The 26,605-nt window shown below is 41.6% G+C and overlaps 4 protein-coding genes across 5 annotated transcripts; 2 read left to right on the forward strand and 2 right to left on the reverse strand.

The window, feature by feature from the left end:
• Positions 1 to 1,780: 1,780 nt before the first annotated feature.
• Positions 1,781 to 9,808, reverse strand: LOC118423390 (EF-hand domain-containing protein D2-like). Of its 2 annotated transcripts, XM_035831519.1 has the most exons (9): positions 9,459 to 9,804; positions 8,015 to 8,161; positions 7,520 to 7,549; positions 6,437 to 6,493; positions 5,732 to 5,802; positions 5,490 to 5,551; positions 4,852 to 4,913; positions 4,401 to 4,478; positions 1,781 to 1,958 (listed from the first exon to the last, which is right to left on the reverse strand). In XM_035831519.1, the coding sequence occupies exons 2-9, from the start codon at positions 8,057 to 8,059 to the stop codon at positions 1,803 to 1,805; spliced, it is 561 nt and encodes a 186-aa protein (XP_035687412.1). In that variant the 5' UTR covers positions 8,060 to 8,161; positions 9,459 to 9,804; the 3' UTR covers positions 1,781 to 1,802. The 2 variants fall into 2 exon arrangements, with proteins under 2 accessions (XP_035687412.1, XP_035687413.1); XM_035831520.1 differs by lacking the exon at positions 7,520 to 7,549 and having other exon boundaries at positions 9,459 to 9,808.
• Positions 9,809 to 10,036: 228 nt separating this feature from the next.
• Positions 10,037 to 11,584, reverse strand: LOC118423392 (centrosomal protein 43-like). The gene is made up of 4 exons (XM_035831522.1): positions 11,454 to 11,584; positions 10,649 to 10,702; positions 10,421 to 10,475; positions 10,037 to 10,187 (listed from the first exon to the last, which is right to left on the reverse strand). Exons 1-4 carry the CDS (start codon positions 11,532 to 11,534, stop codon positions 10,069 to 10,071), a joined length of 309 nt encoding a protein of 102 aa, XP_035687415.1. The 5' UTR covers positions 11,535 to 11,584; the 3' UTR covers positions 10,037 to 10,068.
• A 69-nt stretch (positions 11,585 to 11,653) lies between these two features.
• Positions 11,654 to 12,911, forward strand: LOC118423391. Its single transcript, XM_035831521.1, has 2 exons — positions 11,654 to 11,913; positions 12,613 to 12,911. Exons 1-2 carry the CDS (start codon positions 11,717 to 11,719, stop codon positions 12,875 to 12,877), a joined length of 462 nt encoding a protein of 153 aa, XP_035687414.1. The 5' UTR covers positions 11,654 to 11,716; the 3' UTR covers positions 12,878 to 12,911.
• Positions 12,912 to 14,430: 1,519 nt separating this feature from the next.
• Positions 14,431 to 23,981, forward strand: LOC118422381. The gene is made up of 8 exons (XM_035829902.1): positions 14,431 to 14,439; positions 14,709 to 15,481; positions 16,003 to 16,076; positions 16,469 to 16,584; positions 17,120 to 17,221; positions 17,667 to 18,094; positions 18,357 to 18,423; positions 22,549 to 23,981. The coding sequence occupies exons 1-8, from the start codon at positions 14,431 to 14,433 to the stop codon at positions 22,696 to 22,698; spliced, it is 1,719 nt and encodes a 572-aa protein (XP_035685795.1). The 3' UTR covers positions 22,699 to 23,981.
• The last annotated feature ends 2,624 nt before the right edge of the window (positions 23,982 to 26,605 follow it).

Consider the following 26,605-nt stretch of genomic DNA (forward strand, 5'->3'; position numbering starts at 1 on the left):
TGTCTTTCCTGTCACTGTCAAATCCAACAGTATATTAATGGGAAGGTCCCTGTAGATCAACTGGTAGCAGCCTCACAATTGCTGGACAAAAACAGCAGGGAAACGTGCTGCCCTATTTATTAATAGGCGCTACATGTCTGAATTACTCTACATCTTTCAGTCAGTTGCGGTATGGTTCACACTTGTAGACAGGGAACCTTTCAAATATTGCAGCACCAGCATTAGTTGATAGGTGGTGCTGTTATCAAGGTAAAAAATGGATACATCATTGGTTCAGGTTGGGGCCCACAAAAAGGGGATGCAATGAACTTACAAGTTGAGTTATAACAATTGAGTAAAGGTTTGTTTGTTTGTTTGTTTATACCATGTTGGTTACCAACCCATGGAAAAGCTATTAAACATTCATAAAGATATACAGCATATCTTTTACAAGTAAATGTACATTTCATTTAGTTGATTGAAATGATAATTTCTGGCTAGGTACAGTGGACACCAACTAATTGCATCACTGCTATTGGCATAAGTCTGGGATTTGCATAGAATTCTGAAAACCCAAACCATTTGCCATTCACTCCATTGTAAATACAATGGTATAATCGCATCATCTATTATGGCATAAATCGGACATTCGGGTAAAATATCGTCAGGTCAATCGCATACTGGCCCGTAAATATGTGATAGAAAACAAGAAAAAAAGTCGAAAATGAACTATCAGCGGCCTTTACAAATGCATTCGATCGGCAAAACCGTCAAAATTGCCGCTGAAATGGACAAATAACGCTGGTACGCCGCGCCGGCGGCACCCGGGGGTTACGCAATACAAAAGCGCAAAGGCTGACGGGATAGCATCGGCGCCATTTTTATTTTGTCTAATACGCGCTGATGTTTGTGAATTTTCGAGCTAAAATTCCCACTGATTTTGTGAACATCGTCTACCCAAAACCAGCCATTATGAAGCTGAAATGTTTGTAAGTTAGATAAGTTCGGGCATTTAGCCCAGTTTGTTCCGAGTTTGTAAATATGGCTGGAAGACGAGCGACAGTTTTGGCGTCATTCACCACGGCATCGGCATGCTTGTTTGTTTAGCGCTACACTACATTGCTCACAAAATCGTCAATTTTCAGCAAAGTTTCCGTACCTTCCGCTTAAAAGTTGTAATCAAACTAATGCTTCTCGGTAAATATGTTATGTTTAACCTTACGATGATCGGACTGTGCGATTACACGTCGATAAATGTAGTCTGTACAGCGGTATCTAAAGCTGAGAGAACTACAATTTTCTGTGGATCGGAGCATAATTTTTTTTTACAGTTCAACGTTACCACATGATGTTAACGTTACATTAAAATGTTGATGATGTGTCGGATATGTATAAACGTGTGTGTGATATCATTCTGCACTGAAATGTGATTGAATCGAGACGCAGCGGATGTTGTATTTTGTTTTATATTTATTTCTTCTCGTTACGTATGACGGACACGTGCCTGTAAAGGAAAAAAAGAAACTTGGATAAATATTAACTACAATGTTACTTCTGCATATGAAACATGCATGTTCATGAATAAAATTTAGTATATAATACCAGTTTTGACATGTGTGTGTATGGTTATTTCAACCCTGAGTCCGTAACCAGCACCCCCCTCCCCCGCCGATCGTTTGGACTCTCCTAGGGTTATTGGACTAAGTCGGGTAAACGGGTAAAATTCGCTGACAAATCGATGATGCCAATAGCCGACTTCTACTGTACATTACAATTTGGAATTAATTCATGCCATATCAGAGACTGGAATATCCAAGATTGCCTCACCTTGAAAACTTGAACTTGTTCTCGGAGGGGACGGGTTTGTCGAAGAAATCATCATCATCAAAGTCGTCCCCCCTGAAGTCAGTGGACCGTCCCGAGGCCTGCTTCACTTCCTGGTTCTTCCTGTTCTTGGCCTCAACTGCATTTTTGTCCACCTGGGGAAATAAGAGTTTTGAAATAAATCAGAAAGAAAAGATCTGCTTTCTCCAGAGTACAACACTGCTTGTTTCAGTTATAGTTTTACCGGTACCTCATGTGAGACTGAGTAAAATCTAATGAAAATGACTTAAAATGGAATAGGAAAAAGGTACTGAAATGGTCTGTTCAATGATATTTCACAAACAATTCTGCCTCCTTTTCTATGAGACCACTCAAATACTAATATGGTCTTAAACCAGGGGGCCCAAAATCAACCTTCCCAAGACAAACCCACATACCACGTATCATGATAATTCATCCAGACGTTATGCTCAAGTTATGCTGACTATCTAGACACAGACAGATGTACCTAGAACAAAACCTCCATTTCTCATGGAGGTAACAGTACAACATCCAGTGTACCCACGTTTGTATACAGGCTATAATGCATACAACAGCAGCCACTCCAGACAATGGTACAACACCACAGCTGTCACATACACCAGTCCGCTGTATATATATATATACACACACACACACACACGCATGCATGCCTCACACACATACACCAGTCCACTATATACATATGCATACACGCACGCACACATACATACACAAAACAATTCCTCCATTTGTTATGGCGGTAACAATACAACAGCTGATGTACCCACGTTTGCATACAGGCTACAGTGCATACAACAGCAGCCATTCCAGACAATGGTACAGTACTACAGCTGTCACATACACCAGTCCGCTGTATACACACGCATGCACACATGCACACACACGCATAAACATGCACGCATGCACACACACACAAACACAAAATACCTCCACGATAAACAATACAACATCCAGTGTACCCACGTTTGCACACAGGCTATAGTGCATACAATAGCAGCCATTCCAGACAATGGTACAGTACTACAGCTGTCACATACACCAGTCCGCTGTACATCAGTATAAAGGAGGTGGTAACAGAAGGGTACAGGAGTTTCAGGGCAAGGCCCAGGGCAAGGACTGCCATGAGGGCCACCCTCAGGACCAGAATCATCGCTCAGGTCTGTCTTGGAATGTGTCACGGCAGAAAAATGGCAGATTGGGCCATACCAAGTGGGGTGTAGCATGGGGGTGAATCCCGGGTGATGGCTTGGAATATGACTTTTCAAGATTGCGGTCCTAGCTTTCAGGAGTTTCAGGGCAAGGCCCAGGGCAAGCACTGCCATAAGGGCAACCCTCAGGACCAGAATCATCGCTCCGGTCTGTCTTGGAATGTCTTAGGGCAGAAAAAAATGGCAGATTGGGCTATACCAAGTGGGGTGTAACATGGGGGAGATGGCTCGGGATATGAATTTTCAAGATAACGGAGGTAGCAGTTAAAGGCAAGGATACATGAGTTTCAGCGGAAGGACTGCCATAAGGGCAACCCTCAGGACGAGAATCATCGCTCAGGTCTGTCTTGGAATGTCTCGACAAAAAAAAATGGCAGATTGGGCTATACCAAGTGGGTTATAGTATGGGGGTTATGGCTTGGAATATGAATTTTTGATATAAAGGAAGTTGTGGTCCAAGATACAGGAGTTTCATGGCACAAGACATTTACAAAAGCAAGGATTGCCATAAGCCACCCTGAGGACCAAAATCATGCCTAGGTTTGTCTTGGAATGTCTCAGGATGTCTGGGGACAAAATAAGGGCAGACTGGGCCATACCAAGTTGGGTGTAGCACGAGGGAGGTGGCTTGGAATATGAATTTTGCATGTCATGCTCATTTATAACTAACGTTATAAATAAATTAATAATTACCATATGCAGGTGGTATTTCAAGCCCTGCAATAGATGCTATTGATTATTTGCACGCCTATATTAGGGTGACCTATTTCTCTCCATTTATAGACTAAATTAATGGTTTGTAGTTTTATAAAATCAATAGACTGTCATCACATTACAGGGCTTGCATCATTACACTGTCGGGATGTCCCTGTAGCTCAACTGGTAGCAGCCTCACACTCACAACTGAGCTCCTGGTTCCTATTACATGTAGTTTGTAACTGGGAGACCACGGTTCAATCCTGAAAAGGGTATTTCAGTTGGGGCTGCACCCATCTTTATACCCCCCTCACATTAGGCGCGATTCGATCGGACGAGTCTGCGAGCTCTAAATTACGAGGAAACATGACTCTGACGGGAAGGGGAAACTCTGCCATTTCTTCGTCGGCATCAGGGTCATGCCTCCTCGTAAATTAGAGCTTGCAGACTCGTCGTCCGATCGAATCGCGCCTAATGTGATGGGGGTATAAGGAAGGATGCAGAAATTGTGGTCCTGCATTCAAGGAGGTGCCTCCAGCACATTAAAAAGGAAGGGCTAGCAACCCCTTCCTGTAAAAAAATATACCCTGATGATGAAACAGCAAGACCCATGTGTACTACAAGGTAGAACACAACAGCTGTGAGATGTACCTTGGTGAAGCTGCTCTTGTTGTCTGGGGAAGAGACCCTGGGGGAGGACAGGGTGATGTCTGACACGTCAGAGGCTACCTGTAAAAGCACAGAAACATCAGCATCACTGGCCAAACAAATAATGGCAATTCAGTCAGTCATAGTCATACAGTGTATTGCAGCACCGTTGGGGTTACACCGCCCCTTACGGGGTGGCATACCCTTTCTTCTAGCTGAATATGAGACGGGTATGCACCAGGTCTCCCTTAGTATAAATTGAATACTGTAATTGTTGAATCGTTAACAGTATTTTAATTTTAGTGACTTAAGATATTCAACTGCTAAAATTTTATCATCACAATTATCTATTCAATCTGAGGCCAGCAATATTAGATGCAATATTAGATGGATTTACAGTTCAGAATGGGATATTTTGATATAAGAAAGACATGTACAAGAGCACACAACTCACCACACTCCTGCACAGCACAAATAATCTCTTGTACATTCCCAGAAACTCATCAAAGTCTATGGCTGGAAAGACAAAACATAGACAGGAATAAACTGTGCTATATATACTACAGACTTGGCAAAAAAACAATCAAAATATTTCTACTGCTGCAGGGTTGGACAAGTTTTCTAAAATTCACTTGTCCTATCGGGCAAGCGCATAAAAAACGTACTTGCCCGAACCAACTTTTCACTTGCCCAAAATTCAAATGTCTGTCACTTTTGTATACATTTTCACTTCCAGCAATGGAATTCTTATAATTGCCTCTATTTTTCAATGTTGACCATGCTTGATGTCATGACTGTAAACGGTAGTAACTATAAAACCTCACTCAATGAAAAAATCTTACTTGCCCGATCGGACAAGTGGGGTAGGTCATGCACTTGCCCGAACAGCACTTTCACTTGCCCGGGACAACAGGGCTAGTGGACTTGTCCAACCATGTGCTGTAGTTTTCAAACGTATCTTCATGCACTTACAGACGTTGTAGAACAAACGATACAAATAACAGCAGACCCTGTTCACAATCATGTATAAGATACTATTATTGCCCAATCTGTCCGCAAAATAGAAAATACAGAGACACTTTTCTAACTCACTGTTGCTGAAGTCCTTGTCCTGTGCTCTGAACTCATCATTGACATATCTGTCCAACATGTTCCTGTGGAAATACAACAACACTGGTGTTAACTTATATTTCAAACATGTGTAATACTTATCAAGTAATAAAAATTGAATCATCTTTAAATATATACATGTAGTTAACCTGGATGTGCAACCTTCATAAACAAGTAATGTACTTGTTACCAAACTAAGTAAAGTTTAGACAGCAGGAACCCACCTGTTAAAGTGGGGAAACATGTCCAGAAACAGTTGTCTCATCTCATCCTTGTCTATGTAACCATTCTTGTCCTGGGTGGGCAAAAACACAAACATTCAATACAGTTTCAATCCCTGCACTAACACACATACATTTATCAACAGACCCAACTGGTCCATTCTGCTACAATGGTATAGTTTCCAACATCCCGCTAAAGTTTGGAAATCCTTTTTACATGTCAGGGTTGGACATGTCCACTAGCCCTATTGTCCAGGGCAAGTGAAAATGCCAATTGGGCAAGTGTTTGTCCTACCCCACTTGCCCGATTGGGCAAGTTAGATTTTTTTTCCATTGAGTGATATTTTGATATACTTGCTACTTTTCACAGTCATGGCATCAAGCATAGGTCAACACAGAAAATAGAGCCAATAACAAGAACTCCATTGATGGCCATGAAAATACGTAGAAGAATGTCATTTAAATTTCGGGCAAGTGAAAAGTTGTTTCGGGCAAGTAGACTTTTTATGTACTTGCCCGATAGGACAAGTCAATTTTAGAAAACTTGTCCAACCCTGCATGTAACTATTTCTGTGTCATATGTTAGGAAAAAACAGCAAAGGGAGTCCTTTGCATCATGATATTCTTATCTATATTAGCAATCAAATAGAACCATGTACTTATTAGCAATCTATTAGAATCATGTAATGACAGAGAAGACACTCTTACCGCATCATATTTGTTGAATTTCTTTCTCGCATCCTCTACTTGCTTAGCTGTCAGGTCCTGAAAATGGATACACAAAACCAAAATTCACAAAAATCATGTGATATATAGTTGCTCATTCAAAAAGGTCGGTATGGTTGAATAACAAAGTTCTATATTCAAAACCACATATTTTCTAGAGCCAACGTTTTGGTGACTGTCATCCTCTTCAAAGCAATACCTGGTCCACTTTGCACTGCAACTAGTTGTTGCTACTAAAAATGTAGTCCCAAACGTAAAGTCTTGTCAAATATATGTACATATATGCAGTGCAAACTAAACCAGTTGGTATTGCTTTGAGAGTGGTGACAAACAGTCACAAAATGTGAGCTATTGTAAACATGTGATTGTGAATAAGAGCTTTGTTCCTGAAAAAAAACATTCAGGTGGTCTGTATATGGTGTTTTGAATTTGGTAATAATGAATTGAGATCTGCAACATACAAAAAATAACATCCATAGATATATTTACTTCACAAAACAACATAGATACAGAATGATAATACTGAACGTTTTCCTGCAGCAGTCAAGAGTACACAAGAACATATACATGCATCAAATGCACAGAAAGGCATTTAATAGTACTTGTTTTACCACTATGGAAGTGAGTTAGTCTAGACATTGGAAACGTGTGTTATAAGAGGCAGTTATGACATATGAGCTGGACGTTTGACTTACAACATGCCACTTTTACATGACCATTCTTTAAAGAAAACCTCATTTGTATGAAAGTTTTCAGGCTAATATATTACAATGTTTTCATTTTTTTCCCTTTTTCTTGCTTGAAAAAATCTGAACGATTCATATAAGATAGTTTTAAGACTTGCTAAAATTGCTAAATTGCTTCACACACATTTTCCTTTTTTTCTCCTAAGTGGTAAAGATATAAAAACCCATTTTTAGGACCAAATTGAGCCGAATTTCATCAAAACATGTCTCCAGTGGCATATCTGAGGTCAAACTTGTACAATTTCATTTTCAATGCAAAGCTGTTAAGTTTGATGGTAGCAATAGAACAGGAAAAGGTGTGAAGTGTTGTAACCGATACCTTAGGAACCATGTAGCGAACATCTCCCGCCTTGGTGTCGTGATTGGTGATGCGAGAGAGAGCGGTGACCCCGTGATGTCACAGGTGACAGGTCATAGGTGAAAGGTCACAGAAGGGTGAAAAATCATGAACACCCAAGGTGTGAAAGCACCAACTTTTATTTCAAGATTCAGCAACTTTCTTAAAGAAAGGTACAAAATCTCAAAATAAAATGATATATTGATTAATGATGTGGCTATCAAACTAAATGTGCATTTGAATTTCAAAGGTGAATTCAAAATGAAAGATTATGACATGTAATTTTCTAAATCTTAGGATAGACAAGTTATACATGGGGTTAGAGTAAGATCACCAACGGAATAGGCATGCAAACATGTGTGTTCTGGAAACAAATTCTATCGACTTGTGAAAGTTACATTTCTTCAATAAAAAATGGCACTAAATCATGCGGTTAACACTTCTATAGTAAACCAAGAAGGAACAGAGAAAACGCACCTCTGCACTTGCTAGCGACCGACCCTTGGCCCCACTGCTGCTCATGCGCTTCACCACTTCTGCCAGCAGGGGGAGCCGCGAGGAGTCGTCTGACTCCAGAATGTTCAGCTCTCTTGCAAGGGCATCGCGACCTTCGTACTTCTCTCCCTGGCAAAATAAAAATATTAGCATATCAACATTTTATAGCCACACACAGAATGTGTTCCATGCAAACACATCCATGCCTTGTACTAGCATGCTTGAGAAACAGCCCACAAACCCGAAGGAACCAAACACTAGTACCATATCCAAAACCAGCCGCAAGTCCAAAGTGAAATGTGCGATACACATAAGTCATACAAATAAAATTATGTATTCTAAAATGTGACACCACATAACACTGAAAATCACACCAACAAATCAACACAGCACAACAATTGCAGGGCTCGAAATATTGGGTGCATGTGCACCCAGGTGCACCCAAAAATAGAGATGTGCACCCAATTTTCTGTGGGTGCACCCAAATATTTTGTTAGGTTTATGTATGTAAAGATATCAAAGTATACTAATATACATCATATTCTTGACATCTAAGTGTTAGAAAGATAACAGAAATGTCTGTCATGGTACTTGTTTGAGAATTTGATAGCTTGTAACTAAGATGTATTATTAGGTTATTACCTAAATTTAAGTGGTGCACCCAAATATTTTTTGGTGCACCCAATTCTTTAACCTGGGTGCACCAGTGCACCAAATCCCAAAAATGAATTTCGAGCCCTGAATTGCCACCTTAAACTATGCACCACTAACTACTGTCTGTCAGAGATAGTCTCTTATCCATCCTAGCCTAGCTCCAGCCCCTTCCTTGTTACTTCTCTGTAGAATATTCTGGCACCTGCTCCATTTAAATGTTTGGCCTGATGTCCTTACTTAGCATGAGTACCATCAACCGTAGTGACCGCTGGCTCAGTCCTTTTGGTTGCTAGCTCCGTAGTCAGCCAGCCTTTCGCTTGCAGCAAGTTGCTAGCTCTGATCTTGTATCTGCTACCATAGCTACTCGGCCATTTGATGCCACCTATTTATGGGTGCCAGACAACTTTGCAGGGAAGTTATTAGAAAAGCAGGCCGGAGCTAAAACAGGACGGACAGTTTGTGTTCTATCTCTGACCATCCATGAAACAAGCAGGAACCCCAGGCAACAGTCTATCCAGTCTCCAAGTAGAGGTTAGGATCAGGGTGGTTTTGGATCTCGTGTGGGTGTTTTCATAAAAATTTCTACTTAACCAGTTTTTGAACAAAAAGAAAACTTTCAGGACTAATTCGAAAACCCAATAAAAGCGCGTAAAATATCTATTCAATGCCAGCCAGAGTCTAACCTCTGCTTGGAGAGTATAGTCCACCTTTCCCCTCATGCGTACACACAGAGCTACATGTACTGTACATCACACTGTGATACTCTATTCACCTGGACACAACTGTCCTGTGTTCCGCACACAGACGGTGGGAGAGAAAGGTGAGGTCAGTGGTGAGTGCTAGCTGCTACGAATGTGACAACTTCATTGGTGAATACCAAGTTACATCTTGTCATCCTAAGGTATATACCACTCAGCAACAAAATGATACACAGAGCAAAACTGTACCAAAGGCATGGTGACTGTGTGTAAGCAAACTAGCTACAGCAGGACTTCATAGAAAAATACATATAGTAGAATGGGAGAGGTGAAGTACATTTGTAGCAACTCAATCTTCTGTTTCTTTTCCTGACTGGTATTGCCTTCATATTCAAAATGCATGTACCAGAAAGCCTCTTCCAATTGCTAACATTAATGATTTACCCTTCCATTTGCTTCCTGTAAAAAAAACACTAAATTCTCAGGGGACAAAGGCTTAGTGTAAGCATAGATATAAACACAATACTGATGATGTACTGCTCTTCTGAAAAAAAGGTGCAAACACCCAGTTAAAAAGATAAGATGGCAACAGGGTATGAAAACTCCACTTTAATAATAATCAACAATGACATCTCTGTCACTCTGTAGTGAAAGCAGACTCTATTCAAAATCAAACAACGAGTACTAGTATGGTACAGGAGTAAATAGTCTTACAATATTTGTTTCTGGGTCGAAGACTGCCAGCGAATAGTCCAGGTTGAAGTGGATGAGGAACTCTCGCACCAGCGCCGCAACCATACGACCTGGGGAGGTCAAGGGGCAAAGTTCAAAAGCCAGTTAACTGACAAGAAAGACTTCACACTAGTTAAAGGTCAAAATATGACCTTGCGGCCCTGTCCAGCAGGTTCATCCTAGTTAGTACCAGCAAAACTTTATAATATAAGAGACGTCAAAGAGACCAGAGACACATACTTGAAGAAATATACTGTATCCTTGAATTTTTACGACATCCTATCCTATATTCTTAGCCACAAACCTTCCTTGGTGTTGAGAAACTTCTTCAGGTCTTGGTTGACCAACTGAGACTTGCTCTGCAAAGAAGTAGAATCACAAGAACTTGATACAATTTTCTACACATTTTTTTTACAGATGTACATGTACATGTAATTACTTTTAACGATATTGGTAAAAGTCATCACAAATGCAAAATATCTTCAAGCAACATTCGGCCAACTAATTACAAAAAAAAAAAAAAAACACCAACCTCTAAGGCCCCCTGCTCTTCTAAGGCAAGAAAAACACTTGCTCTCAGCTGAGCCTGAAACCAACATAAAACAATTTCTTACTCCAAAAAAGAGTATATACATTTGTAATTTTGTTTTTAATCAATACTGATCAATATGAAAGGTCAATGACCCCTACATGTCCTCTATTTTACCATAAATAGTATAAGCCTGGGTTCACATTGGTGTTGCAACTCGATGAAAATCCTAATAAAGCCATACTACCAAACAATGCAAGCTCACAAATTGATCCTCGCAAAAAGTCGCAAATAATTTTCAAATATTGTTTTCTAAATCTAATTCGCATCTAGTATCGTAACACAAATGTAGCAGAACATCAAGCTATATTTTAGCAAATTTGTATTCATCTTGATATTTCTTACAATTAACAGTCTTGTGCCAAGTCTTGAAGCAAACAAAATGTCTTCTGATTCAGGTCAAGATGCATGTTTTTACTATGCATGTTGACGTTTGACGTCATCGAAACCAGTCACTAAAATATTTATGACAGCTGACTACAAGGTCGTAGGACGAAAATATACAAGCCGTACAAAACATCGACGTAACACGAAACTAGTCGTCATGGAAACCTGCAAATTAGATATACTCAAAACATGACAGGTAGCTACAAAATCAACCGGTAACGATTACAGGTGTTCTTGAGACTTCCGTCGCTAAGTGCCAGGAAAATCCCGATTTTCCGGCATTTTTAGAGAAGTAACTTGCACTTATCTAGATTCATACAATGCCTATGTTCCTTAGCTACCAGCCACGCTGTTTTCTTACCCTGATTTTGCCCAGAACTCCGTTAGTCTCCAAAGTTTGAGCCACAAGATCGCGCAGTTCGGTGTCCTCGTCAGCCGACATCTTGAATTTTGCTGAACTACAGAGTCCGAGTCCGAGTCTCACGGAATCTCGCGCTTTCTCATTCGGCGTTCGTTGGTCCGATCAGCCAATCAGAGCGCGTGTTTTAGATTTAATCGTTCGAATCGACCAATGAGAGCGTAGCTGCTAAATCAGCGTCTAGTTTGAACTTGTCGATTTCCAAAATGGCTGCTGTGGAAGAAGCGTTGATCAAGAAGCTGGAAGATCTGGGAGAAAAGCGAGCCAGGGGGAAGAAGCTGCACGAATGGACGAAGAAGGAGGCGGCGGAGGTGTTGTGCCACCTGTTTTCGCTGTACGATTCGAGCTGGGCGTGGGACGTGCGATCCCAGAGCGACGGGAAGAACGGGAAGACGATCGCGAGGTGAGTTGTTTGTTAGCGTGGGGTCACACAAGACAAATTTGCATGTGCTTTTATTGTTGTTATGGGGATTTTACTTTCATGTTATGATCATTTTTTTTCTATTTCAGACATATCTTTATCTACTAGTACATATAATTCAGCTTGCATCACGTGAGACATCTCACTTCTCAAGTGAGAAGTGAGATGTTTCTGTACTGATCCTCTTCCTCTTCCTGTTGAAGCGACCACAATCATCGTGTTGATAATCATGATTTTATGGTTTATCTGTTACCCCATTTGTTTTTGTCAGACCAAAAACTGATCCCAAGGAAAACTTGAGCAGTTGATGATCTCTTTAATACAAATTTGATCCAGCTATATGTAGTTTTCAAATTATTTGCAAGCCTTACTTTACTAGTATTTTTATGCCTTGATGAATTAACATGTGATGCTAATTTATTGCGTTTTTATTTATTTTTGATGATGAAGAATATGTTTACCCTAGGAGTAGGAGGTTTAAAATTTAGAGAACCTCATTCAAGTCATTGGTTTACCTGTATGAAAAAAAACAACAACATGATTTTGTAACAACACAGTCCCTGATTGATAAATAAATAAATATATATATTTTTTCTGACAGTTAACTAGATGCAAATCTTAAGAGCTTATTAGTATTACAGCCTCAGTCTTATAGTAATTTTACCTCCCCACCAAACCCAGGTACCTGCGTCTAATGGACATCGGTTACCTCCTGAAGCAGCCCTCCGACCTCGACCCCGCCAAGCACAAGCTGGGGAGGATCATGGGAGCCGTGCTGGAGAAGCTGGAATCTCGTCTGGGGGCCTCGCTGTACCAGAAACAGCGCCAGGCCGTGAAGCATCGCAGGCTCCAGGAGCTACAGCAGCGGAAACAGCACAACAGCGCGAGCAGCGAGTGTGAGATGGACAAGGAGAACTCACCTGCCAGACAGGTGTGTAGCCTGTAGTGTGTGTGTGTGTGTGTGAGTTAGTTTGTTTGTGTGTGTGAAGCATCGCAGGCTACAGGAGCTACAGCAGCGCAGGAGACACAACAGCGCTGGCAGCGAGTGTGAGACAGACAAGGAGAACTCACCTGCCAGACAGGTGTGTAGCACAGGTGTTAATGTGTGTGTGTGTGTTAGTGTATTTGTGTTTATGTGTGAAGCATCGGCGCCTACAGGAGCTACAGCAGCCTAGGAGGCACAACAGCGCTGGTAGTGAGTGTGAGACAGACAAGGAGAACTCACCTGCCAGACAGGTGTGTAGGACAGGTGTTAATGTGTGTGTGTGTGTGTGTGTGCGTACATGTGAGTGGCAGAAAAGGTTTACAGAAAAGTCTAAGCTGTCTACCTGGGCTGGCTATCACATCAGGCTACTCATGATCAGCTACCCATTCATATATGGGGCAAGCCTATTGTTACTATGCGAGTAGCTTGACACAAGGCTGCGTTCTGCATTTTTGCAAAAATGTTGCCTTTCTAGTTTGATTTATCTGTCATATTTTTTTCTCCCCACAGAACAAATCTGTCACAACCAGCAGCACTCCAACCAAAGGAAGCAAGTCCCTCTCTAAAGAACCAGCCAAACCGACTCATTCTGGATCACAGTCAAAACCACCAGCTGTTAAAAGAGCTGCAGCAACACCGGTGAACACAAAACAGCTGAAACTTGTGGGGGTGAGTTAGTATTGCTATCACTGAAAGGGCTCAAAAACACTTGCTGCTTATCTTTTTATGTACGAGTGTTTCAGTGTGGTATCTTTTACTTTTTAGAAAGTGCATTAACACTCAAACCCCAACTCAATTTTTTCCGCCCCTCATTGGTTTGTAAAACTAGTCATTTTAAGCTTATGAAAACACATTGTCATCAATTTTATGTACTGTACCAGTGCTCGAAATACACTTTTCAGTCAACTTGCACCTGTGCAAGTTAAGCCAAAGGTAACTTGCACCAAAAGAAACTTACTTGCACAACCCAAAATAGTGAACTGTTAACTTTAAACCCTTATCTCCTCTTCTGAAAATTTGCAAATGTATGTGACTAGTAGTAAATGGGGATACATACCGGTAAAGACCACATGTTTGGATATTTGTTTTTCCGTAGCGTATTTTATTTTTGGTTTGAAATTGTACAAACTGTTTCATAAAAACTGTGAATTTAGGCTCAATTAAAGACAATTCAATGTCTACAACTTGATAAGATCCATAGATTTCTTCTGGACTCATCGAGTGACATCCATCACAGTAACTATTCTTAAGCATCTCCAGAATGAAGTGGTAGAACAACTCAATACAATACATATAACTGGAAAAACCAGTTGAACATATTAAAGTCACTAATTAGTATGCAAATGTACTCATATGCAAATCAAGGTAAGACAGCACCATAGGAATCATTAGCATTGTAGAGATGGATTTGTTTAAAAAAATAGTTTACCTGGATGTCTAACCAAATTTATAAATAACAAATTTAGGCTTTTTTTTAGTCAGTGTTATTTTCTTTTACCTTTCAAAGACAGACAATGTTCTCGGTGTGTGTAAGCTTTTTCTAATGTCAGGTATTAGAGGACAAAAGTAACTTGCACTGGTGCAAGTTTGGTCTAAACTTACTTGCACCACACCAATTTTACTTGCACAAACTTGCATATGCATGTGGTATTTCGAGCCCTGTGTACTGAAGTTCAGGTTGTTGGGACGGATCGAGTGAAATTCCAAACAAGCAAATTTCCGTCAGACTGACGGGTCCTGGAGACAGCTCTGCTATCAATGCTGAAAATTTTCTCCCAATTTGCCTACGCAGGGGACTCCCCTCCCAAGGGGTTCAGCATTTAGAGGGAAGGAAATTCCCAGAAGCCCCCCTGATGGCCAAACAGATGATTTGACACCACCCACAGAGACCCAGGGCCTCACTCCCAACGTCACCAGGGAGAAGAAACCCTCCTGTACCAAGCCTTCAGGAATCATCATGAGGAAAGTTCAGGAGGCCAAAGTCACACCCGAGGGGGAGACATGGAACGACGCAAACGACATATTAAAGAAGGACAGACGAGACAGCGAGACGCCGACGGGAAGGAGGAAAACTCGAACACCCCGCAGCGCTCGGCGGGGGACCTACACCCTGAGCTCTGCTCCGCTTGGCGTAGAACCAGAGGAAACACCTGTAAGCATCCCCCAGGGGACAGAGATCCCGAGGTCTCCGTTTGTCCACTCTGCAGCTAACAACTCACACGCAGACCCACAGAGGCCAACGGTATCTCGTGAGGATGTCAGCAAAGAGAGAGCCTACAGTCACGGCGGTTCCAGTAACAACATGTATACAAGCGCTGGAACGGCTAGAACTGACATGGAAATGACTCACAACCTGACCAACAAGGTGCACAAAGATGTGGACACGAGCTGCGCGGACACAGATGGTCCACAGAAGAGGAGGAGTCCAGAGGATGAGAAGTGGAGGAGGCTGGTGGACCAGAGTCCCCCTGTACAGGTACAGGGCAGCAGGAGTCAGAGAGACTCTGTTGTGGTACGGCTGGAGGAAGAGCTGGATATGGCTGCCGACTGTAAAGAGGACAACAGGTGAGGCGACAGATGCAATGTTTATACAGTGATGATGAAACCAAAAATAATTTGATCAGGTTGGTAGATGACGGTACATGTAAGGTATATTCTTTAATCACAACCACACGTTGATACAGGACCTAAGTCAGCCAACATATCGGTGACCACCTGTCACCTTCTTCAGGCTCAGGGGAATAATGACTGGTACTTCTTTGTACTTTGCACTGCTAAGTGTTGCAAATAAGTAGATTTGAAAGTGTTTTTACCAGGTAGCTCTGAAAGCTGTACATAATCATTGATATTTCAGACAAATGAAGTAACAGGTATCAGTCTGAATTGTCTTACAACGTTTCCTATTGGACATCTGAAATTGTCTTCATTTATAGTTAGAGTATAAAAGACCTGTTTCTTTCAGATCACTTCAGTGTCACTGACGAAGGATAGTGGATTCTATCCAAAACGTCTGACCGTTTCAAACCATATCCAGTTGCTTGAGTAACTACTTTTTGGTGTAATGATATGATATTGTTTATTACCAGGTATCCCCCTGGAGTTCCTGGGTTTCCATCCGCTGATGCATCCCTACATCCCCCCAAAAGGCCTGAAGACTCAGGTCAGTTCTACTATGTAAAGCCATTAATGGTACATGCATGTTGTGAAAAATGTAAAATAACAATTACATGTACTTTTCTTTCACATTAACATGTAATCGTAATGTAAATTGTATCAGCTAAGCAAGGTTACTGCTTTCATCAGTTCAAGTTCAATTTTACCCACCAGAAAACATCCACCCAGTACTTTGGCCTCTTTTCTGTAAGCAACTTTAGCCTGGAGTCAAGCATTGCTAGCTTTGGTCCACTCCCATCGGTCAATACTTGGGAGAGTAACAACTGTTTGGAGCTGACCAAAGCTAACAAGGCTGGACTCCAGTCTAAAGCAGAAGTATAGTTCTGCTCTGTGTTTTAGGTAGATGAATTGCACAGTTTTTATGATTTGATTTTTCAGAGAGAACCATTGCCTGGGGACCAAAGGTGCAGCGTACTGGGCCAACTGCAGCTGAAGACAAGGAGAACTCACAGACACAGACACAGACAAATGTGCCCAAGAAAAGGAACTTACAGGTATGGTAACAAATGTTTAACTTCTCCAAGAAGTTAATGTTTTAGGTGTCATTTGTTAGTGAGTGTGCGTGTCTGTCTGTCTGCCGGTCTGTCTGTCTGTCTGTCTGTGGAAGCATAACTTGAGAAGCTGTGGGGATGGATCCTTTTCATTCTTGGTAGGTGGGTAGAAGTCGGGAACACAAAGGTCATGTTTCTAAGCAGCTTTCCATGGTACTGAAGTGGAACTTCTGGATTTCATATCTTGTGTGCTGGACATGCTATGGTTGTGACTTTGAGTGGAAGGTAGCTCTTGATTAAGCTACAAACTACATTTTACAGTTTTGACCAACTGTACAGTGTCACCCCAAATGGTAGAGGTCGCTGGCGAGCTGCCATCAAGCCCCCTCATCTACGTGCAAGCACGTCTAACCCCCACAGGATGGGGAACAACAGACGTTAAACCAGAGAGTGCGTGTGCGAGTGTGAGTGCCAGATCTACCTGAATGTTTGTGCAACTGTAGAAACAAAGGTGTCTTCTGCTTTTTTGTTGCCCCAGGAGGAACTGATCTCCTTCAGTGGGTTCAGGTCCCTGGCTGAGAGGAACAGGTGTACACCCATGAGGAAAACCAAACCAGACATACAGGTGCAGCCACCAACGGTAGGTCATTTTGCTGTCATACATTTTAAACAACTATCTTTATTCCTTTATTTGGGTTTATGACAGAGTGAAGGGGAGGGCAGAATATATGAACAGTTTGGTTGTTTTTTGATTCAGACCCTTGTAGGCAAAGAAAGTTTCCTTGCACTTTCAGTAGCAGGGTATATTTTTACAGGGAGGGATTGCCAGCCCTTCCCCTTTAACATGCTAGAGGCACCTCCTCGACCATGACACCCTCTGAAAGACAGATACAGCCCCAACCGAGATGCCCTACCCAGGATTGAACCTCCCAGCTACCAACTTATTGGAACCAATTTCACAACTGTGAGGCTGCTACCGGCCAGTTGAGCTACAGGAACATCCACATAGCTGTTTATAGGTTGACAGAATAACCTGTTAAAATCACTCCTAACAAAGTATCTTCCATGTCTCTTTACTCCACCAGTCCGTCAGCAAGCACAAGTCCAACCTCACGACGACCTCTGACCTGTCCTCTGACCTGCCCACCATGCTGTCGAAGATGACCATCGCGGCCACACCCCGGTCGAAACAGCTCAACGCGGTCGGCCTTCCGAGCTTCGCTGCCGGCACCCCCGCGGGAAAGCAGCAGCTGTCGTTTGGAACGCCAAGTCTGAGGGCGACCCCCATGTCTAAAGCTGCCCCCATGTCTAAAGCGACTCCACTGTCTAAAGCCGCACCACTAGCGAGAGCGACGCCCCTGGCTAAGGCCACACCCCTGGCGAGAGCGACGCCCCTGGCTAAGGCCACGCCCCTGGGGCTGTCCAGGCAATGGGGCCCTTCCGCTGAGAACACCATCACGAACTTTGACTCAGCATTCAGGAGTAAGGGTTGTGAGAATAAACCTACCAACAGGTATGGAAATTAATTTTTGTTGTTTGTGTTTGGAAATTTTTTTGGCTTTTGTGGTCTTGGTGTGTTTGTTCCTGTTTGTATAAGTTATGTGTTCTGTGTTGTGACAAGGATTTAAAGAAACAGGAGGCATGAAAATAACTTGTTTTTTTATTTTTTTATTTAATTAACATTACCTATATTTCTAACTTTTGAACACTAATCGTTTTACTAGTAACTTTTTTGTTTGTAATTGAAGAGTTGTTCTGTGTTAATTTTATAACAGGGAGAAGGAAAAACCTACATGTACAAGGGGCCCTGTCATCAAGCAGTCGTTGTTTCCATCTTCGCAGGTGAGGCACAATGTGTGAACCGGAAGTTTTAAGAAGGAAATATGAGCGCTTAAGCTCAACTTTTAATGGGATATCAAACTGCAGCAGAACCTTTCTTATTTTGCATATTATTCAAACTTATTTTGAGAAAGAAATATTATCAATCTCGAAGTTCAGCTGCAGTATTATATTGAAAAGGAAATACATTGTACAAGCACAACTGTAATAGAAAAGCACAGACGGATCCAGTGGAAAATTGCAGTAATTCCAGATAGTGACTCAATACACAGACAGCTGTGAGTACTGGAGTAAAAGTCGTCCCAGGTCATGACTGGCAACAATCAAGTTGGTTTGTCACTGGATATCAAATTGAATGTTATTTGTACATAACCAAGTTTTTATTTCAAGATTGACGTTTCAATGACCATCTGACTGTCACCTTCTCAGGGCAATTCTTACTGGTTATGTTACACACTACATGTACAAGTGCTTCTTTGGTGTCACTCATGACTGCTTAACAGAGGCAGTCCCAATTCCCAAATGTCAAGTGTTTACATAAAACATAGATAAGCTAATCTCTGTCGGAGGCAGTAGTCCTACCTACCACTTCCCTATGTCTCAGAACCTCACTGGGTTTACAGTGACCGGTGCATGAGGTGTTTGGTGCAGGTTAGGAACACATCTGTCATCCAGTGGAAACTACCAATATACACTCACTTATCCACTACACTCATAACATCCCCTCCCCAACCAAACTGCTTTTCGGCCTCAGGGCTCAAAACTCACTTTTGGGTGCACCAGAAAATTTGTGGTGCAAAAATCAGTATATAATAAAGTAGAATGTCAGCAAAACACATAATCACACGTCTTACTGCCTCTCTGCAGAGCTTGAACCTGAAATTCTAACATTTGGAGCAGTAATGTGAAAAAGATGTCTTTATTTGACACTTCTGACACTTGAATGACAAGAAATTGTTGCTAGTATGCTGTAAACTAGAGTAAAATTTTACTATCTTCACATACATAACAGTTCAGTTCAGTTCGTCCTCATATGAGGTGCCATTAACGATGTCCGACCAGGCATCTCTATCTAGCATGGCGACTAGCAAGTTGTAGTCCTTTAAACCAACCTCCTCCTCCAGAACTTTCTTAAGTGTTAGGTTCGGTCGTCCCCTTTTTCTCTAACATAACCCTACATACAAATGCCTAGGTGCACCCACTGTCAAAACTTAGGCTCACAGCTCAAATTTTGAGCTATATGCATTCAGTACTTCCTTATCTTAGAACCTATCGGTTTACAAATTGTTGAAGGATGATATTAATGACAAGAGGTCAGGAGAGGTGAGATAGAGGAAGAGGAAGGTGTGAGGGTATGAGGGGCAGGAATGTCTGGCGAATTCCCGGGATGGTTGGCACAACTCTGGTGACCTGTCTTCGCTGACCTCCTTGTTCAAACAAACTTGAGTTGTCTGGCGGGTGCCATCTGGAGTCATGGTCACAAATCACTTCTTAACCCTTGTCTTGCTAAGCCCATATACATGTACATTTGTACATGGGTTGCACATGCATTGTGTCAAGTCAAGTCAAGGTTTAGTCAAAGCACAACAATTGTCGCAGGTACAATGTAGGGCAAAGTAAAATATACATTATGTGAGGCAACTAGCTGTGAATTAAAACAGAACATGTAGGTTCTAGGCTATACAATATTGAGAGAAAACACAATGTACAATATGGAACAAAACGTTATAGCAGACTACTTTGAACTTGCATGTGTCTGTATGTGAGTCCCATATTTTTATAGGTTTGGGGTATTTGTTAACTAAATGCAGCATATCATAGCATATAGCACCAAATGGGTAAGTTTATCTGCAGCACAGAAAAGGTCAAGTTTAACTAATCCAATAAAGCAATCATTAATTTTAAAAAATTCTAGAAGGACAACGTCCGACAAGGGTTAACTAAGTCATCTGTCATTCTGTGCATACCTTACTTTCTAGGCTTCACAAACATTCACAAACCTCACTGTTTAAGATAGCTGCTACTCTGGTTGCACGACTATGAAGGTGTTGTCTGTTTGAAGTGGGCCTTAGTCATCTGTGCCTGTTGTATGTTGTCAGGCTCTGTCTAAACTCACAACCTAGCAGCTATCTTAAACAGTGAGGTTTGTGAACTTTTGTAAAGCCTAGAAAGTTTTTGGTTATGCCTTTCCATGTGAATTGAAAGCCAGGGTGTTGATTGCCAAATTTTGTACCATTGCACCTAAACGATTGTGATTTTCCTCAAAAGTTTGCTTTTTATTAAGATATCAATTTCATGTTGAATGCCTTTCGTTGATACGCGGCATAATGTTTGTTGAGAAAATATGAGCCAGTCTGTCATATCGTTTTATTTACCTGAACTCGAGCCAAAAGAAATAATTAGCAGGTATTTCAGCCTGTGTCATGTGCTTCCTGCCTCCCCATAGATATCTGCCCCACATGCCCAAATATGGGCAGGAATCCTGGGCATGCCAAATAAGGTTGTGAGCCAGGTTCAAGGTTTGGTATGAGACATGTCAATTGACAAAGGCGAGGTGGGGAGGATTTAGGGGACCAGGAATTTTTCTAATCTCTGTTCTTTTTTGAGGAAGTGGTAATTATGGAGTTACCAGAAATTTCTGTCAAACACAAACTTTTATTTTTTGCCAACTCGAACAAGTTTGCTGTGGTTTGATTTTGGGAGCTCAGAGAAAATGGAGTGTTCTCCTTGGTTTTAGGCTTGTGGACTACTAGCACTATAATTGCACCAGTGGTTTTAAGTTTGTGTTAAAAACATCATCTGAGAGAGAGAGAGAGCATTAAACGACTATGAAAATGTAAAGAATCACTGTTGTGTAAACGGATACAAACAAGTAATGTAAAAATTTGACCATTTCCCATTGAAATTACTGTAAAAACAATGTCATGAGTTATATGGATTAAGCATTTGACAGCATAATTTATTTTATGTCAAAGTCAATGTGGACTTGGACTTAGATCCAGATCCAAGCATAACACAGCCCTTACATACTCCTTATGTCATCCTGCTCTAGAAGATGCAGAGTGACACTTCTCACCACCTCTGCCCCTTAAGCACACCTTGTGGGCCTGTAGGGAAGGTAATTAGTGGGGAGTGTGTCTGAGATTGTTGTAGAACAAAGTCCAGCTGTCTAAAACCTCCGGGCAGGGCAAACCCAGTGATGCCACCCCAAAGTTGGTGTTGCAGCTAACAAGCAAAATTGAAGGAAACTGCAGTTTAAAAGCTATCTTTCACCTTGAGCAGGGCAGTCCCAGGGATGTAATCCCAAAGTTACATTTCAAGCAAAACTGAAGGGGAAATTGAAGTTAAATAAAAAAGGTGCCAGGGGCCAACACCACAATCAGACAGACACATGCACCCAAATACATAACAAAGCATTGTTGTCAAAGGGAGTTAATGTTACGTGTATCTGGGATTGTTGTAGAATGAACCACAGCTGTCTAGCAAATCCAGGCACGGCACACCCAGTGATGGCATCCCAAAGTTGGTTTTCAAGCAAAACTGAAGGAATTGCGCTGTTGAAAGATGGTGTATTACGCCAAACGGTGGTTATACTGGGCCGGCTATATAGATACAGATACAGAGAATAAGATTGCCCCCTGCAGTTCTTAAGAAAGCAGCAAGGGGGCCCAAACCTAACCACTTACTCTCTGCCTCAAGAGCCATCTATCACTTTAAAATTACGGCTGTAGCTTGTCAAGAACACATTAATCAAAAACAGGAGTTCTTGTGCAGTACCCCAGAAAGCCGCTAGATGGCCCAGGATTTGATAATACTTGCCTTTTCCCTGCCAACATACTAAATATCATGACGATCCATGCATAGTTTATTGAGTTATGCTGTTCACAATAAAACATGCAGACACACACATAAAAACATAGCAAAACATTGTTCAATTTGTTGGCAACGTGATTGACAGTACGTGTGTTTGTGATTGTTGCAGAACGAAGCCCAGCTGTTCACCATAAGACACACATGCATGCATGCACACACACACACACACACACGAAAGTGACGAATACATAAGGAAACATTGTTCAATTTGTTGGTAAAGGTACTTAACAGTACATGTGTCTGCGATTGTTGCAGAACGAAGCCCAGTCGTCCGGCGCCGCGGGACAGGACAGATCCACCGCTGCCGTCACTTCTCTCTCACGGGACCTGAAGTTCTGCCACCTCAAGAAACGGGTCGAACTCCAGAGAAGACACGAGGCAATCTTGAAGAAGTTTGACCTGTGAACCTTTATATTCTCAGCTAAGTGTACGTGTACAGTCTGAACTGCTAAAAAAGACCATGCAGTCTTTTTGGACAGGTGGTCACTTGTGTCAATGGGAAAAATTGTCTTAAGGTACCATCAAAGTGTTTCTTATTGGCCAGGTGGTTCTTATGTAGAGGTGGTCACTTGTACAGATTTTGTCCAAGAAATGAGTCATTTTTTTGACATACCGTATTTCATAATCTACTAGATACAGAAATGCATATAAAACTTGTTGTCTGTAATTACCTTCGCAAAAAAAAGGTTATATTTTGGGTAGCATTTGTTTGTATGTATGTAGAAGACCAGCATAGTCCATGTTGTCCAGTGCTCATAACAAAGTGTCATCTTCAATTCTGATTGATTGAAACTTTGCTGTACGATGTAAATAAGCACATTTATGCTTTGCAGTAAGCAACATTACAAATCATACAACCTGGTGCTAGTTCTAGTATGCAAACCTACATGTATTATAGCTACCAAGTCTCCTTCATCCAAGAAGGCTCTCAGCTACCAATCATAGTCTAAAAGCCTTCTAATCGTCAGGAAATGATCAATAAAAAGGTAATTCATGTAATTTCAAACATTTTCGGTCACCATTTTTTCGATGTCAGCTAACAGTAAAAGAGACATTTGTGCCTTTTCGATTCCTTCTCTCAACAAACTGCTTAGATCCCAACAACCAAGTTTTCCTTGGCTGAGCCTTGAAACCGTCTTGCTTGGATCATTCTCCCTTCTTCAGGCTCAAGACCCTTGGATCCCTGCCACTTTTACTTAAAGGAGCTCATTCTCACCTGCTAAGACACTCAACAACGATCTTGGTTGAAGCCCTCACACAGGTGAAACGGAAAACCACATCTTGAAGCGAAATTCCACGGAGCCAAGAATAGTCTGTTGTTGGAAGCACGTGTCAGTGGTGGTGGCTTAAATGTCAGTGATCAGAGGCATTCTTGTCTTGAGCTGTGTGAGAAGTATGCTGACGTACACATGTATTAACAGATGTTTCCAGGCCACTAGACTATAGCTTTCTTGTACATACATTTTGTACTACAGAAACTTAAAGTTGTGATGAAAGTACAATGTATATTGCTGTATTATCAACTTTGTGCTATATACCCAGTGTTAAGACCGCCTTAATGTAGATTTGTGTCTATAGTACATTGTATTGCAAACAATAGTTTTGTACATTATGTAGTAGATATGTAAGTATCTCATGTGTATTGATATGTGTATCAGTAGCTCTAGTTTGTCATTGTTGACTCTATTGTGACTCTATTGTGAATTGTTGTACGTTTGCTGATGCAGGGCTCGTGACTGCGACTAGATTTGGTCGCAATGCGACCGTAATTTTAATAATGCGCCTATTCTTTAAATGATGGTCGCACGGCGCGCCAATAAAAAAATGAGCAACGCCCTTATTTTCCCCCGAAAACTTCGCTCAAAGTTCAAAATTCGCCGATTTCGGCCTTCACCGAGCCGCCATTTTGATTCTAACTCAAGTCTCGCGCAAGTCTCGCAGTAACTCACATCTCGCGAATCGCGAGAGTCGCACCCCATTGGCCATTTCGGCGTGACGTAGCTCGCCCGGCCGCCATTATTTGTGGAATATCTGATATCCCCGCTGTGATCGCGGGAAAAATCACGCAGGAACGCTTCAAAAGCGTGTAACTTTGACGAAAACTCATCGAATGCCTAAAGTCCTTGGTGATAAGTACATGTATAGGATTCTTTTGGAGGTTTTTTTTGCTTGTTTGTCGGTGGAATGCGGGAAAAACAACAGCTAATGCGACGATGACAAACTGGGGAGGGGGGCTGTGTCGGCACTGAAGTCGTAGAAAATGTTGAACGGAGGTCGCGATTTTTTCACGGTTCCTTCAGATATTAATTTTGTTGCAGTCTTTATTTTCAAAAGACCGATAAATAGATGTTCTTTGTTGGGAAAAGTTCGATTGATTTGCCCTTCGAGCACATCTTTTCTGCTAGATTTTTTCAACTGAAAATATGAATTGTTTGTACACAGATTTTTCTATATAAGTTAACACTGATGTTACAGGCTACAAGTAAACCTCTAATTTTCCAGTGCATCTATTTTCAGCTATGTTCTTAACAAAGTAGAAGAGATACAAAAGAAATACAAGATGTACCTGACAGTCCTGGCTACACTTTCTCCTCTGTTGGTTTGCAGATTTTCTTGTAGACTTCTTTAGTTTGTTGTTGTTGTATATGTAACAGTCAAGTTTCACCTTTAGCAGTAAGGTTAATTTACCCTTCCTGATTGTGTGTATTAACTTAGGAAACATTATAAAAATCATATATTGTAAGGAATCAGTGTTGTATTACTTGAAAGTGATCTCATGTATTCTCTTGTTTCTTGTTTGGTTACTGGGTAACTATATATAATATATAACACCCCTAATTAATTCTTTAAGCCATACCCACCTCTAGTCAAAAACATTGATTATCGGTATTGGAGTAATATTTTGTATGGCTTCAGACGTTTGCTTGTGCTCCCAACCTTTCATAGTGGTGCTCCTAACTTTTTGCTGGCGCTCCTAAGTTTTAGGAGTTAGGAGCGCCATGCTCCTAGGTCAAAAAGTTAGTCTGGAGCCCTGTGATGTTTGATCGATACTGTATCAATGAAGAGAGAAATTGTTTTTCACATTAAATCAGAAGGGGCTGCTTAGCCTTTCTGTGGAAAAAGATTGTTTATGAACCTATCTTTGAGTTTACAATTTCTGAACCCAGATGTACTTAGACTTAGATCCTCCCTTGTCTAGTGGCACATTGGGCAGCAAGCATTCTTTGTGTGATTTGGGGCGTGAGTTTCCGCTTGGTTTAGGCTTGGTCAAGGTCCCTTTGTAGCATATGTTTTAAGTTAGTTGTGGTCTTCCCTATCTTTCTTTTTCATTTGACGGGTTGCCAGTGCAGCGCTGTACGTTAGTTGAGGAAAAACAAACAGAGTTTCTCCATTTCCACAAGGAACACTAGCGGTCTTTCCTTAGTCTCTCTGTACATAGCTTGAGGCCTAGGGAGGAAGATGTTGTGTTTCTGGTCACACGATTAGCACTAACAGAACCTGCCGACCTCTTGCAAGGGAACATAAGATTTTCCATCTGACATTTTAGTGATTAAAATGAAGAATCGATTTCCTCGCCTCTAACCCTCGCCTGACATTGAACAATCGTTGATGTACCAGATTGTGTGTGAGTGAGTGTATGTGTCTGTGAGTGTGTGTCTCTCTGTCTGTGAGTATGTCTGTGTGTGTGACTGTGCGCGTGTGTGTGTGTTGCAATAGAAAAAGTGTTGCAAAAAGACCCACCAAAATTGGGTCCCCTTTATGTTGAAACACTTTTATTTTGACAGCTGAAATTAGAGAAAGGAAATCCCATTCTTCTACTGACCTCAACTTTTTAAAGAGTCGTAATCAGAAACACAACATTCATTTTCCTGTGCCCAAGGCTTCCTCTGACCAATCCAATGTAAAAAGGCGTTCACACTACCGATAAACGTCTCAAAAAACATCAGGGGCCTAACCTCTGCTTGGAGAGCAGTCCACACATCTTGAGACAATCTGTAAATATTTCCCCAGCCCACCCCTCCAACATCAGTGGTCAAACCGTCCATAAGTCTTATTAAGTGACCAGGGAAGACAAGGGTCGTGTCTTGGAATGAATCCTCCACATCTTGCCAAGACATTCCTTCGCACATGCCTCCGGGAGTGACTCCCCTTGGCAAATATGAGCATTCCTTCTCCGGCGGACTGTTGCCAGATCACAACGCTGTACCCTACATGGGAATGTTTGTGTCGAGGTTTGGCAGATTGCAGAAATCTTGTACTCTCCAAGCAGAGGTTAGGTTTCCGGCGGGCTTTTGACATCGTTTTAGGCGTT

The sequence above is a fragment of the Branchiostoma floridae genome, chromosome 9 (genome assembly GCF_000003815.2).
Source record: "Branchiostoma floridae strain S238N-H82 chromosome 9, Bfl_VNyyK, whole genome shotgun sequence".
NCBI classification, from domain to species: Eukaryota; Metazoa; Chordata; class Leptocardii; order Amphioxiformes; family Branchiostomatidae; genus Branchiostoma; species Branchiostoma floridae.